Source organism: Mytilus edulis, chromosome 5, assembly GCF_963676685.1.
Source record: "Mytilus edulis chromosome 5, xbMytEdul2.2, whole genome shotgun sequence".
Classification (NCBI taxonomy): domain Eukaryota; kingdom Metazoa; phylum Mollusca; class Bivalvia; order Mytilida; family Mytilidae; genus Mytilus; species Mytilus edulis.
In genome coordinates, this window is record NC_092348.1 from 16,184,573 (window position 1) to 16,201,235 (window position 16,663).

Here is a 16,663-nt window from a genome sequence, read left to right on the forward strand (position 1 = left end):
CAGTGTAATTTTTCTGACAAAACGGTTCGTTCAAATTTTTTATATTTTTTTTTATTTTTATTTAAGGGTCAAAGTAAGTACTTTGACAAACTTTTATGAAAATTAAACGAGCCAAATTAATTTTAGTGCAAGTGTTGGGTACCACCTTAATATGAACATTAAATATTAATGCTTTAATCATCGCCAAAAAAGTTTTTTAAATGTTTTTTTCAGAAATCTCGTGTTGAACCATTATCCTGTACATTAATAATGAATTATAGTTTAATAAACCTATTTTCCTCATTAGAAGATCTTAGAAGCAAAATCTATATCCATCAACGATATTTGCAGATTTTCTCTTTAGAGATGGAGATTACACTTGGCTTGAAGCTAAAGCTGGCTGCCAAACATTGAACATGGAGCTAGCTGTTTTGTCAACAACGATTGATCACAACGATGCAGTCAACTATTTGTACAGGTAAATACACCTTGTTGGTTTTTTTTTAGGTATTTTGTACATGAATCTATTTTCGTTTTATACAAATGTGTTACTATCCCAATCTCTACAATAGTAAAACAAACTTGCTATTTTTCTGCGACTGACTTCTTTACTTCAGCACTCCAATATATTGACAACAATGTGTGAACAGAACACATAAAACAAAATATGACCTATAGTTGATAATTTATGAGTCACTTGGTCTCTGGTGGGGAGTTGTCTCATTGGCAATCATACCACATCTTCATGTTCATGGGTACAATAGTCAACTTTATGTTATAATCTTAATCAGTATAAAACAAATAACTATCCAAACAAGGAGAAAAAAGGCATATATACACTCTATAGTGAAACAAATCAGGTGAAATTTCCATTATACATTTCACTGTCCGCTTTTCAATCAAATTGACCATCTAATTACATATGTAGCAACTATTCGACATTTTTTAAAAAGGTTCTAGGTATTTCTACGGTTAGTTTATCCTGGCTCAAAATAACTGTTAATTATTGCAATCTTTGGTACAAATACTAGGATAATGGGTCGGAATATCAAAATATGTGTTAAAATGTATGGCATACGTCTATCAGTCCTAAATGCTTTCAATGTGCTAGTTCACACGATTGATGTCCACACTTTTTTTCCGGGAATATTAGTCTGATTCCGAATAGAACCTTCTTTGCTCTACATCATATATATTTTGCATGCTAGGAAGCTAATCAACACGTTCCAACTTCCATTGCTATGGTATTACCCGACTATGAATCAAAGTGACTAACTCCCGCAAGCGAGTCGAGCACGCTAAAAGAATTACCGATGCGGTTTCTGAAAAGTACAAGTAACTAGAAATGTTTATGATTTTTTTTTTTGGAACTTATATTTGCAGTAACAATTTAAACCCTAATGGAATATGGATTGGACTATATAGCGATTTAGATAACAATGCAAGTCAGTTTATTTGGATAAATGGAGTTCGGGTAATGTCTCTAGATTTGGCTGTCAATGAACCTGACAATGAACAGATCAGAAATCAATCCACATGTGTTCGCATGAAACCTAGCTCCCAATACGCACTTGACGATGTTAAATGTACAGACACATCACCTTATTTGTGTACGGGTGAGTTCAATTTTTGTGAGAGTATTCTATGTTTATTTTTTTAACAAAAGTAAGTTCAATGCATTTAAAGGAAATAAACATTAGTCGCAACAGATTAGTTGTGAAATAAAAATATCAAGGAGGATGTTCACGTCTGATTGCAATCTACATACTGTGCAGTCGTTTCGCTTACAAATATTTTACAATGAGACATTATATTCTGTCGTATTTGAATTACATTCGGGATCCTATGGCTTTGTCGCTATGATGTGCACCTTCCAAAAATAAAAATTTGACATTTCGTTGACTGATGATGAACAAAAAGTTGAATAGAATGTTTTCGGATGCTAGAAAGCCGTCTAGTTAATACTTCCACTTATATAACAGTGGCTATATTTTTTTTTTATTAGAGCTTCACTGATGAGTCTTATGTAGACGTAACGCGCGTCTGGCGTATATACAAAATTTAGTCCTGGTATCTATGATGAGTTTATTATAGTTCCACTGTGATGACAAAATTAATTGAGCAACCCAAACAAACATAGTTGGTTATTGTGACACTCATTGGGATCCAGCTGCAAAAAGAGCATCGCTGAATTAAAAATTCAAAACAGATATACAAATATAGAAAAAGAAAAAAGTAATTGTAGATATAAGAACATACAATATAACAAATATATCTTGATAGTGATAAACCTGAGTGTTCATCTATTATTTATGTATTTACTTTCAAATATGAATGCAATAATTTGATTATTCTGATTTTTAGAGGGTTCTGCTCCTTCAGTATACACTACTCAATCGTCTATATCATTGCCAATAAGGACAGTCATTTTGTTGGAATGTCCATATTTTTCCTTATGGAACATCACAAACGTACAATGGCAACGAAAGACTTCTCAAGAGACCGTTATCTTAGACCATTGGAAAGATTCTAGCATGTATGGTGGTGGAACAATCAATAATTCGTCATTAGTAATCACTAGTTTGGATGTTAATAATGATGGTCTTTACAGATGTTTTGTTGAAAATAAATTTGGGCTTGGGAGAGGAGAAGATATTACAGTCACAACTAATCCAGGTTGGAAACATTTGTGAAAAATATTTTTAGGTCGAACAATTTTAAAGTGGATCTACTATTGATAGACGTTAGATTGATTTCTAATCTTTTACAATAAAAAAAAATGATATTATGTTAGGGTTCAGAAAAAAATATTTAGGTATTTATTACTTTTTCTACTGAATTTATACATATTTAAAATGATACTATACTTTCAAACTCAAGTATCTTTCTAGATATTTTTCCACAATTCTTCAGTCATAGCAACAAATTTATTTTCGGAATTGTAATACTCAAATCATGAACACTATTTGTCTAATCTGATATATATGAGGTCTCTTTATAACATGACTGTGTTTTATAGGTATACCAATGATAGTTCCGACCACAGTAATTTATAGAGTTAATGAATCTGCAAATATAACTTTAACATGCGAATCATTCGGGTATCCAAATATTACAACTCAAAAGTGGACAAGGAGCCTGCATGGATTCACAGTAACTCTTAAGACATCAAGCATGTATCTAGACATAACCAACGCCTCTGTAAGCGATATTGGTAATTACACCTGTTATGTGGAGAATGCTGAGGGGTCAACAAAGCTTGTATACAGTATATATGTGAAAGAAGGTGAATATAGTGTTATTCATAATGTTCAAATGTTATCGTCTTTTGCTTTAGGCCTTAGTTCATAATTTCAAATAAAAAAAAATTGTATTTCAGTAATTTATGCAAACTTATTTTGTTTTTTAAGAGAGAAGAAAATAAAAATTTAAGCTGTACAAACATTTCATTGTCATGCATTTGTAACCATCCATACAAGGAGGTAGTACTTTTGGTACCATCGGTCTATGTAGCCAGTAAAATATATAGCATACGAGATAGTAGCCAGTACATTTGGGTACCATTCGTTAGTTAGCAAGTTTTTGTGTACCATTTGTCAAAAATGATGCCAAGCTTTCGTGTTGCAATTGTGAAATTATATAGTTTTAGTTCATGAATGAAGTATAGTAATCCTACAATCAAAAGCGCATCATCGATTATTAGATGACTTTTGATATTGTGTGCTTACAACTATTTGTTTTGCATTGAAAGCTTTTTAGTCTCTCAATAAGTACTTGATAGAAAAATATTGACCGGCAATACCGACATACTTAGATAATACAATAATTACACAATGCTATATTGATATTCTTGTTATTGTTATAATTAAACTCTTCAAAGATACCAGGAAACATCAAATAACTTAACTACAAACCTTAACTCGATTTATATCCAAATTTTAGAAATATTCATTTGACGTCACTTTTTTGTGGCGTTGATTCATTCGTGTGACGCATAGTTCGGTATTCTATTATGCTGTTTTGTGTGCTGTCCTAGATTATTTTAGATATTCGTTATTCTGTGGTTGACATGTCAAAATGTACTTTGCTATTATATATACATATGTATTTCTCTGTCCTTGATGTTATTGCCTTTGTTTGTGCTGTGTTCCTATTATGTAGAGTTGTCATTTGACGGTATATTTAACATTGTCATAAAGAGAAATGTTTGGTTAGCAACAAGGCCATCTTTCTTAAAATGTCCTGTACCAAGTCAGGAACATGGTAATTGTTATCTAATAGTTCGTATCTATGTATGCTGCGCTGCAGTGGGTTTTTTTCTTGCACTTCGGTGTTTCTGTTGTTTCGTTGTTTTCCTCTTGTAGTTAAAACTGCTTCCCTCAGTTTTCGTTTGTGACCCGGATTTGTTTTCTCGTTGTGAATTTTGAACAGCGGTATACTCTTGTTGCCTTTTTGACAAATGATGCCGCTTAAAATGCTTATTTTCTGTAGAAAATCTGTTCAAACAATTTAACAAAGAGGTTGTGATAAATCTAAGCATTTCATCAGTCTTTACTCCAAAGAATTTGACTTTGAATCGATTTGGTTCCTGGTTTTTTACTGAGACCATATAGACAGAATTGATTAGGAAAAAGCATGATGCATAAATCTTTTAGAATGTATTTCAAGGTTTTCATTTTGATAAAAAAAAAAAAAGAGAAATAAAATGAAATAGACAGAGGGATATTCAAATTCGTAACTTGATAACGAATAGACAACGCCATGGCAAAAAAGAATGAAAAACAAAGAAAAACAAAGTAAAACAACAGTTTGCCAAACTTTCCATAGAAAGATAATGACGGAATAACACGTACATATTGTACCCGACCAAAAACCGGGGGTGATCTAAAGTTCTATGGAAGGGTAGGCAGATCATGATCCACGTGTGGTATTTGTCAGAATTCAGGTAGTCCGAATCAAACATCTAAATTTGTATTAGTCTAAATTCACTTCCACACCTTAATTGGATATAAAACAAACAATTTAGGGATTAAAAGAAAAGTTTATAAATTTCGTTCGTCTAATTCACTAAAGTCATATAGTGAAACACTTGACGGACCATTCTATACACCTTTGGTTTAATTTGACTTGTTCAGTTTAACAGGTCAGGAACTCTACCATATATGAAAATGCATGAATTAGCATACTTATGTCCCCGCACATGTAACTGTTTATTTACGTGTGACGCAATTATGTTTACCTGGGTTTTTGACCAATCCATTAAATGAATAACAATGCATGATGGACTACTTCGTGTTTACAATCAACGAAGAACACGTGTTATTTTCTGAAATGCAACATTTTTTCGTTCAATGCGGGATAAACATTTTCGCTAAGTTTTTTATTTTATTTATCCACATTTAGAGTTTGTGATATAAAGTATTCGTTCCATGCTCAGATTAACGAAGAGTTGTTTCTATGCGAAGAAACAAATGTTTGAATTATCCGATATATAGCCATTAATATGTTTGATGTTTGACACGGCGATTTCAGTTGTTCGTCCACCAGACAGCAACGAAACAGCAATGAAAAACACAATTACCCATAAAACTAACTTACTAGAGTTAGCCGTCGATAACAGCCGGTGCTAATATTCATGAGGGCAGCAACTTTCGTATAGATAGTAAAAGAAAAATGTGTGATCCTTGAGGCAGAAATGATTATTTTTTGGAATGACATTATACAGGTTTAAAAGAGCTCAAAAATTGTTCATGCTAGACAGTGGTCAATTCATCTGACATTTCACTATTTCACGCCGTGAAATGATTACACAGGTACAATGCATAACAATGGAAAAAAAAACTGTTCAACTACTTTTGAGCCCGTAAACAATATTTTTTTAATTTGAGCATGCAAATTGAAGATTATGTTATATATTTTACAATTAACATATTCGCAGAACAAAAACAATTACTTTGAGAGTCCCAGACACTATATTAGTTGACAGTTTTCCCACTAATTCCACGTGTTTTCAAGTAGTATTAAACTCGTAGTTGCCCACAATACATTGTAGTTCATTGAGTCGATTGGTCAGCTTTTCAAGGCCGTATTGGCCTTGTGTTTGGGAAATTACTATGCAAATATATTCTGACGTCAGGAACTCTAGAGTTCTCGACCTGTTTAATGTATAATGTATTAAATTGGTAAATTTCAGAAGGGGCAGCACCTTTAGTATACATTACGCAATCCAAAGTTTTATTGCCAGTGAGGACGAAAATTGTGTTGGAATGTCCGTACTATTCCTTGGGGAACATCACAGACGTACATTGGCAAAGAAAGACTAGTAACGAGACAGTTATTTTAGACCATTCAAAGGACACCAACTTGTATAATGGTGGCACAATTTGTAACACGTCACTAATCATCAATAGTTTAGATTTAAATAATGAGGGCATATACAGATGCTTTGTGGGGAATGAATTTGGGTTAGGCAGAGGAGAAGATATTACTGTCACAGCTAACCAAGGTTGAACACATTTATTATCAATTTAGTATTTTGGTAGAGAATAAGTGCTATACAATTGAAAAATATAGATTATTTATAGTCAAATATCGAGTATTCTTGGTTATAATATTTTTAAACAAGAAGTTAACTATAGGACAGCTGAAATCGTTACATTTGTCTACATAATAATCCATTTCGGGAATGTAATTAGTTCTTGTTTCTTTTTTTTTTTATCATAATGAATATCAACCAAGCTATTACAGGAAATGTAACACTCGCATCATTAACTCTTATTGATTGAGGGTAATTCAATCTCAACTAATTTATAAGTATAAATAACTAGAACTGTTTTAATTTCAAGGTATACCTATAATTGTTCCTACCACAACATTTTACGACGTCAATGTTTCTGCCACTATAACTTTGACGTGTGACGCATATGGATACCCGAGCATTTCCAATCAATATTGGACAAGGAGTCTTGGAGGATCTACAGTAATTCTTAAGACCTCAAGCATGTATCTAAACATAACCAACGCCTCTGTAAGCGATAGTAGTAATTACACTTGCTATGTGGAGAATGCCGTGGGGTCAAGAAAGCTTGTATACAGTGTTTATGTGAACGAAGGTAAATCTTGTGTAATTCGTCCATTTTCTTTGACACATTCCCCGTTTCTATCTGTTTTTATAACTTCAAAGAAAACCTATTGCTATCAACATGTTACAGCTCAAACCGGTGCTAGAAGCTGACTTTACCCTGCATTGAGAGAGGTTTTTTTCTTGCATCACTGTGACTTTGAAATGAACACTAAAACACTGTTCCTTTTGCTCTATGTGTGTAAGTTTGGTTTTTGTCGTGATTGTACTTATTTTGTGTCATGGATGGATACTCCATATCCTTCAAATAAGTTTCATTTATTAATATATTGGATTTTAATGCTCAATAATGTGATGCAATGTTTTTACGAATAAAAGGTCATGTGTGGTTAAAGTCGATGAGTCAACATCCGGATTCTATTTAATATATTAAAACGGGCAAAATACATATAGAAAAAGGTATTTAGTAAAGAGGTAGTTAATTTAATTTAAACAAAGTGAAATGACATCCGGCATCAAAACTATATCTGTACAGTATAATTGTTCTTATTCCTTTCGAATTATGGAGCAGTAGCAGTTTAGTTTTCTATTTTATGTATTTGAAGATTAAAAAAATGTCATAAGAAGTGAACTAAAATCAAAATATCAGAATCTTTAATTTGATTTAAAAACAAAAAGTTGCAAGAATCATATGTAACTTCTACAACTAGTAAAATTCAACCCTTATTTTTCAGAATTTACATTTATAGAATACAATAGTTTAAGGATTAACTACGAGGTCAGCGTTTTATTTTATTTCAATGATGATTTATTGCAAATGATAATGATAATGATTAGCTCGAAATTACTGGTGTAATAGACATGCCATTTTTCACCAAAAACTGCGTAGACACATTTTACTTTCAGAGAGTATATTGCTGCAAAATTGTGATTGAATAATTTGAAAGACGAAAATATATAATGGAAGATTTTTCCCGATATATAAAAATTTGATACACAGTTTGACTGCATCATATTTTTCGACCTGCGTTTATAGAACAAAAAAACAAAATGCATATATCTTGATCGCTAAAACATCATTGTATGTAACCATTTATGCATTGTCCTATACATGTTACGATACAATTCTGTTATCTTCGTTTATTTCAGCTGAGAGTTTGTGTCCATGTGTTTGTGATAGTATAGCCAATCAGAACTTGAGTCATTATTCTTTTGACGAATTAAAGATAATACTCGCACCAGTAACAGATAAACTTCGACAAACATTATCTGTCGATACATCAACTTTATCCTCCACAATATACAAACGTACTTGTATGCAAGATGACAGGCCATCTTCCAAACGGATTGGTTATTGTGGAATTGGATTTTTATGTTCAGTGTTCTCCACATTACTTCTAATTGATATTACATCGTTCAAATGTTTTGGAACTTTTAAATAGATACAAACTGTTTGTACAATTTAGTGATTTCGTTTTGCTATCTGGTTTCCCTAGGTGTAGCTTTCTTCACTGTTGGACAAAATACATTTTATTTTAATGTTTTAACATATGAATGATTTGCTGTGATAAAAACGTCAGTTAGAAAATCCATTCACGAAAAGTAAAAAGATAAAAAGTACTTAGCCTGAAAAAATTAGAAATAAGTCATTTAAACCGTATTTACAATTTAAATTGTATATATTTACTCTATTGATTTTATAAAATTTAATCTTTGTTTATTAAAGGTTATGATCCTACGATACTTAAGGGGGCTCCTGGGTATAAATCATTTTTTTTCTAATATAGGATTTAGCTAAATGAATTTTATCATATACTTAAAAGAAAAATGAAATAAAAAAATGTGGTCACCGTTCATTTAACTCTCAATCTGCCTCCGGAAAAAGCATACATTTTTTTTAATGTTCAGAAATCGCTTAAATTTTACAATTATTTAGTTTATGTTACAGCTTATTTGAAAACAATAATAAAAAAATATAGGTCACCGATGAGTTAAAAAAGATATTTCAAATTTAATGCATTTTTGCACCAAAGGGAGATAATTTGGAGCTTTTTCAATGATATAAACATTTTAAAAGTCATCTGGGGCCAAACCGAATGAGTTTTTTGGGTTGATTTTTGTACCATATCATAAAGTAATAACTTATAGTGTAATAAATAAAATTTGTAACGAAAAAATAAAGATTTAATTTTTTGCTGAATTTTTGTACCCACGAGCCACCTTAAGACATTTTAATATAATAATTATTCATTTTCGGCGGCATCTTGTATTTCGGCCTCCTTTTTACCTTTGAAATACACTTGCTGTACATTTTTTCGGCTTATGTCACTACCACCGCTCCTGATTATTTATAACAAATAAAAAAAGTTGGAATCTATTTTTGAGGCTGAGTTGATGAAAAAAGTGTTTAAACAGCACTTACCTAGGAAAAGTGTTTAAAGCGCACTTACCTAGGAAAATGCATATTTGACAATATCATATTAAATGTCGGTATCATTGAATTTTCAACCTACATTGGGTTTTGTATCGACGTGCGTTAACCAATCAAAATCCTATAAATATACTAATGTCTGTGTCATTTTGGTCTCTTGTGGACAGTTGTCTCATTGGCAATCATATCACATCTTCTTTTTTATAAGCCGGGGATAACCATCTTTCACGTTTTGTGGATTCGACCAATTTTAGTTTGTATATAATTTTTCACATGTTCATTTATTCAACAATTATTTTGGTGTCCCGTAACTGTCTGCAAGTTTCTATTGTTTCCTAATGTCATCAAGAGATTGTAAGGCAAAATTCTATTATTTTTATTTTGCTGTTTTGACTGTGATTGTTTTTTATATTACCTTTAGTCTTAGTTCTTTAGTAAGCACTTGTAGCGTGTTATGCTTTAGGCAAAGAAAAACATTTTAACGGTCAGTTCTTAGTGCCTTTTGAAATTTGAAATTTCATTACAACATGTTGTGTCATTAAATGATATACCATAATCTTTCTTTTCGAATACCAATTCCAATAAAACATTTTAATATTTTCACCTCTTTTTTTCTGACGTTATACCAGAATTATTAACATTTTTGGTGCAAAAGTATCACGCACTTTTATATTTGTATACTACAACGAGGATTGATGCATAATCAATAATGGAAAATTTACAAATATTGTATATTTTTAGATATATGGAAATCTTATAAAAGTTATCAATGCATGCAATCTGCGTTTGTACTTTGTATATCCTGGTTCAATGTGAGTGATTTTTAATAAATTGATACATAGAAGGTAAACTAATGTCGCACAACGAAGATATTGAATATACAGAAAATCTCTCAGTTCATAGAAATCAACCGCATCATGAAAACCAGGAACATTATGATGATAGTGATACAACTCACGTCCCCTTTATCGCTGATGATAGGCTCCACAGGTCCGTACAGAAAGAAGATGTCACTGATAAGGGATATGCTTGGTTTATATTGATAAGTATGTCTTAAGTTATTCCTATAGTTAGATTACTTTCTTTTTTATGAAGATAAAGGTACTTTTAAATTGTGTAACAGTGTAAACACTTTTTAAATTTATTATGTACAATAACATGCATTTACATACGTTATCATGGACTAGTTAAATGCATCTTAAATTTCTTAAATCTTCTTTTATTATAAAAGTGCGTAAACATGTAATTTGCCTGTGTGAATTATAATTTGCAGTACGTATTTGATCTCAAAAGAGATATACGTACATTTCACTATGACTAAAACTATTTTAGAATTAGTTTTCACCTTTTAATTGGCTAAGGTCGACTTTAGTTTGAATATTGTTAATCTTGGTTTTCCATGGCATATACTGTTCGTTTTTGACTTATTAAATTGACTATCCATTTGTTATCTTCAGCTTCTCTTTCACAAATCATCAGCCGAAGGTCGATGGTTCTCACTGGGTAATTCGATTTCCTTTATGAATAAAAAATTACCGCGGCAAAATAGCAAAATAGTGATAAAAGTGGCGTTAAACAATAACCAATCAATCAATTCAAACTTTAACAAACTAAAGAACATGCATAGGATCATTATAAAGGACATAAAACCCGTGCGCATTATTTTTTGTGTGATGGTAACGATGTCACGGAGGACATGTCTGCCGATGTATCATTAGTTCGTTCCAGACATAGCACAACAGGTAGAAGTAGTTTTTACCTACTATTTCAACTTATTAATCTGAAATCGATGAAATATATTTTTAAATTCTGAAATTGATACATTTATAATCAACAAATTTGGAAATAAGTATATAGTGATACACAAGTATATGTTAAATAAAACCAATTTGTTATCACATAAGCAACACGCCGGGTGCCACATGTAGAGCAGGATCTGCTTACCCTTCCGGAGCACCTGAGATCAGTCCTAGTTTTTGGTGGGGTTCGTGTTGTTTATTCTTTAGTTTTTTATGTAGTGTCATGTGTACTATTGTTTGTCTGTTTGTCTTTTTCATTTTTAGCCATGGCGTTGTCAGTTTGTTTTAGATTTATGAGTTTGACTGTCCCTTTGGTATTTTTCGTCCCTCTTTTAAATAAAAGGTTTATTTACATTCATATAAACGTATGATTCAATAAACTATAGTTTATAAAATAGAAATTTATAGAAATCTGAGTTTATACCCTAAGTACAAATATTATGTTATTGAAATGCTAATTTTGAGGGGTTTCCTGTCGTATAACACAGGAGAACAGAAGACCTCAAAATATATCTTACTTATTTAACGATCAAACTAAATTGAGATATTCTATTCTGATGCGTTCAGGTTTTAATATGCACTAATAAATCTAGATACAAACTTTTCATTATCAAGTTACAATAAAAATTATCACTGTAACTGCATGAATCAAGACACATATAAATGTAATAGTGTATTAAAAATATAAGTAACTTGATAAGTTATTGTATTAACTTTGTTTATGAAAAGGGTATGAACTTTTTTGCGGAAAAGCTGACTCTTTTTCAACGAACTATTCAAATAAAATGTTTTCTTTCCTTTGTCTTGCAATACAATTCTTTTTTAAACTGAGAATCTGGATTAAAATTATAATGGTAACCCTCCCCACTCCACTATAAGGAACCTGCCTGATATTCTATATAAAATAATAGTATTCGTTCATTTGATTATTTGATAAAGTAAAAAGTATATATCGATGTAAAAAGTTTAAGAACTGGCACCAAGAGAGCACGAAATCGTGTTACATCTGGATGTGCACGAAAATAACTATCCTTAGGTGAGAGCATGCTTTCTAATAGCGTTTCGATCAATAATATTTTCAAAATCATACACACGAATGTGCTAAATATAGCTTAGAGTAATGAACACATTTTAGTTATTAAGGTAGCACAATACAAAGATTTTTTCACTCCCAATCAGACAACTTTAAACTGATATTTATATTTTATAAATGAGGTACCAAAAGAAAGAAGAAAGATTAATCTTTCAAATTGTGATAATTTCATTATGATATAATTATTACAAAATTTATTATTATGTAATTAGTTGCTATATTGTGATGTCAACACTTGAATGAATTTAGCGTCTGTATTCTTTCTTGCATCTCAAAATATTTTATAGATTCTTGTACAACACAACTTGAGTGATACCTTAAATTCATATCCCATTATGTTCCTTTAGCGTAGCGAAAAATGATCAAAACTTCACATTAATTGTTTTGAAAGTTACTACTTACTTTGTGACTGAATACAATTGGGTTTATTACTAAAACAGGATACGTATCTCTAAAAAAAAGATTATTATTAAACAAGAATTTACATTGAATATTCAGACTGTAGAGATTTTATAAAAATCAGAATGCCAGTTTCATATTAAAATGGATTTGCTGATAAGTGACTACATGTACTATCTTGTTAATTAATTTTTTAAAAGTTTAAAAAAGAACATCAGTCTAAGAAATTTGAAAGTTGGTTCTTATGTATATGGATAGAAAAAAAGAATAAAAAATGTCATTAGGTTTATATGAAATGTTCTAATACAATAAATATATATTCATTGTATTTGCATAATTTTAGTTAGTTGTATCGTCTACATTATTGTTCCTGGTAGTGTAAAATCTTTTGGTGTGCTATACACAGAACTGCTAGACTACTATGATGGCGGAGCTGGGAATACGGCAGGGATTCCGGGAGTACTTTTATTTCTCTATTTTGGACTTGGTAAGATGTATGGAAAACTGTGTCACTTTTGTTTCCTTCTATGGAAAATTCATCTCATTCGTAATTTCTTTTTAGATATACTCATCATATATACCAGGATTGAAATTAAACAAGATTAGACGTAGTTGTTTCTTAGTTAATTAATCAAGATAAATTAAAGACATTATATGGGATATGTATTCATCTTCTCAATTATAATCTTTCTCAATTTGTTATCAAATATCTTGTCCTCGAGGTCCTTAACTTTAATGCGTATTTGGTGCAGTAGCATTGGTACTGTTGATGTTATAACATTTATTATTGGTATATTATTTTTTTTTCTATATAAGCAAACTTACTATACTTCATCATATTCAAATTTATTAACTAATTTCATTATTTCATTATTATTATATTTCTAGCTCCTGTATCCAACTATCTTGGTGAAAAATATACATATAGAGTGGTGATAGGGATAGGAAGCTGTTTAGTACTGATAGGTCAGACTGCAAGTGCGTTTGTGCCTAAATTAGAATTCCTTTACATCACCTACGGAATAATAACAGGTAAATTATATTTCTTTTCTTTGTTTCCAAATTTTAAATTAGGATTTGAAGGCAAAACTATAAAATCACACTTTATTATTATATGTGCATGCCATTAAGATAGGGTTGTATAGGTCTAACAGCATAAATATACATACATAAAGCCCCGCATTTTTAAATTGTTGAAATTGTTATCATTTTCTTAGGAGGTAGCATTTAAACATATGTGACATCTTAGTAAATCTGCTTCCACTTTGTCCAGCCACATAGCCCCATTACTTTAATAGTTTACAATTGCCTTATATGTTTTCCGTAGAGTTAATCTAATTATACATTTTTTACACAATTTATGGTTTCTCTAGGAGTGCCAATTTGCATTAAACAAAACTTGGTTAACTTTGTAATTTCATTATCTATTTTATAGGAATGGGATATGGATTAATCTTTGGTCCGTGCTCTACTATACTGAGTTTTTATTTTGACAAAAAGCGGGGTTTAGCAACAGGAATAATGGCATCGTGTAGTGGTATAGGCAATATGTGCTTTCCGTATATGTACAAGTATTTGATAGAAAATTACGGTCTGCCAGGAACTATTTTAATAGCTGGAGCAGTTTATTTCCATGTTTGTCCTGTTAGCATGTTTCTTAGACAACCAATATATGTGACAAGGCAAATAGTAGAAAGGCAAGCACGACAAAAGGAGACGCAAAAATGTGGAGCGTTAAAACGAATATTTAGATTCGATCTTTTCAAAAATTCGAAATTTAGTGTCTATATAACGGCAATATGCTTACAAGCTACAAATACTACATCAAATAAAGTTATTTTACCAGGCTATATTCGAGGTCTGGGTTTTGGTATTGAAACCATAACACTAGCAGTTTCTTTATATGGTGCTTCGGAACTTGTAGGGAGAATATTATTGGGATGGTTTGCAGATAAAAATGTTGTATCTAGAATAACCATATTTATGATATGCTCTTTTATATGTGATATCACAGCGTTTTGCATGCCTCACTTACCATACAAGCCGGCTGTAATAGCTTATGCCGTTGTTATAGGAGCTTTTTCTGGATCAATTTGGGGTTTAAACCAAGTAATCATAATTGACTGTGTTGGGCTAAAACATTTGTCTCCAGCATTTGGTTTGTTGTCGATGAGTATCGGTATAATTATATGTATAAGCAAACCAATAGCCGGTAAGTTAATATAAGTATAACTGTCCTGGTCCTGCATTTGTCTACGTTTTTTTTGTAATGTTTATTTACAGAATTCAGTATCATTGGTGAATAATAGTGATTCAACTTAACTATTTATTCAAACCATTTGTAATTTTACGAAGACAACTTCATGCTTGGCAAAGTCTTCTATTACAAATGTTTTGCGATTCATAATGCCTGGCAATCTTACTGGAATATCAGGAATAGAGGAAGAGTCGATGTATGCACAAGACAAATTAGTAGCTTCCATCAAAAGCTATCGACTAGACGGTGCAGTATACAAACCCAAAACGTTATGATAATGTTTGGTTCAGGCAGAAGTCACTTTCTATTCAATCTATAACCAGTTAACTTTTAAGAAGAAGAGTTAAATAACATGCAAATACAATGCATGTTTGTTGGTTTGAATGTACAAGTTGAAATATCATCATTTACCAATACTACATTTTTTACTTAAATTTCCAAATAGATATATGAAAAAAGTACAATTAAACACCCTATTCAAAAACACAAGCAACAGTAAAAACAATGTTTTACAGAACATTAAAGATTGAGTAACACTAAACAAATCAAAACCAGGATAAAGTCATGATTCCCGGAAGCGATGCAGTTCCGTCACAACAATAAACACATATCGCCTTGTTCATGGCAATTAAATACTCCGAGATATGTCGAAAATATCACAACCTAGAAAAAGGGAATGTTGATCATATCCTTGAGTATATGTGACACAGACATTCCATCGCGCATAACAAAATTACGATGTCGAAATGCTTTCATTTAATAGTCTTATATTTTATCTTATATTGTCGACTGATTTGAATATTTTTAAATTGTTTTTCTGGTCTCATTTATGTTTTTCAAAATAATATTGTTTCAGTTGATGAAAGGTTTTGTTTACTTTACATAGGTTTGCTGGAAGATGCAACTGGGTCTTGGACTTCATCATTTTATTTCGTTGGTATTCTTAGTGCACTTGCTGTTGTATTATGCTTACTGGAACGTCCGATTTCACATATCTGGTGCTGTCATCGAATAGTAGCAGACGACATCATTGATGTTTCCCGCGATATTGTCGATAAGTCCATTCCTGTGGCTTATAAATTTAACGGATAGCAAGAGAAATGAGAGAAAAGGAGGGACATCATTTGATAGTAATCCTGATGGCCTAAAATAAAAATCGCAAAATAAATATCTTCCGTTAGACGAAATTGAAAAAGAAAGTTCTGTTCTCAAAACAAAGAATGCAGAGATTTAAATGCAGTGTTAAGGACCAAAAGACCAAAAAATCAGTCTGAATAATTATGTAATACTGACTGATAATCAGATATTACCTTCTACGATAATGAAACATTTGTCTCCTTTATATGATATACAATGCACTGTTCTGTTTCGTGTGACTGTATATCATGTTCTGGTTTTATTTGCATGTGTCTTACGTATTCGACCTTTGAGCTCTGATAATTCCTGTTGTATCTTCTTACTTTTGTTAAACAGTAACATGATATTTTCACACACTTGTCCTAAGGGATATCGTTCAACCTTGATGTGTTTAATGTAATAAAAAGATACTTGATTGGGCAAATTATGACGCTCATTAGTAGGCATAGTAATCATTTTATAACAAAATTAAAGATATTTTACACAA

At 31.4% G+C, this 16,663-nt stretch overlaps 2 protein-coding genes and 1 long non-coding RNA gene across 3 annotated transcripts; all 3 read left to right on the forward strand.

Annotated features, from left to right (window-relative positions):
- The first annotated feature begins 265 nt into the window (after positions 1–265).
- On the forward strand, positions 266–3,330 carry LOC139524957 (mast/stem cell growth factor receptor Kit-like). The gene is made up of 4 exons (XM_071320131.1): positions 266–457; positions 1,363–1,595; positions 2,344–2,655; positions 2,999–3,330. The coding sequence occupies exons 1-4, from the start codon at positions 396–398 to the stop codon at positions 3,328–3,330; spliced, it is 939 nt and encodes a 312-aa protein (XP_071176232.1). The 5' UTR covers positions 266–395.
- A 2,849-nt stretch (positions 3,331–6,179) lies between these two features.
- On the forward strand, positions 6,180–9,973 carry LOC139523086 (uncharacterized). The gene is made up of 3 exons (XR_011664558.1): positions 6,180–6,484; positions 6,825–7,091; positions 8,210–9,973. It is a non-coding gene; the product is annotated as an uncharacterized lncRNA (long non-coding RNA).
- A 295-nt stretch (positions 9,974–10,268) lies between these two features.
- LOC139523087 (monocarboxylate transporter 13-like) lies at positions 10,269–16,663 on the forward strand. Its single transcript, XM_071316851.1, has 5 exons — positions 10,269–10,537; positions 13,126–13,269; positions 13,671–13,814; positions 14,218–14,994; positions 15,926–16,663. Exons 1-5 carry the CDS (start codon positions 10,345–10,347, stop codon positions 16,129–16,131), a joined length of 1,464 nt encoding a protein of 487 aa, XP_071172952.1. The 5' UTR covers positions 10,269–10,344; the 3' UTR covers positions 16,132–16,663.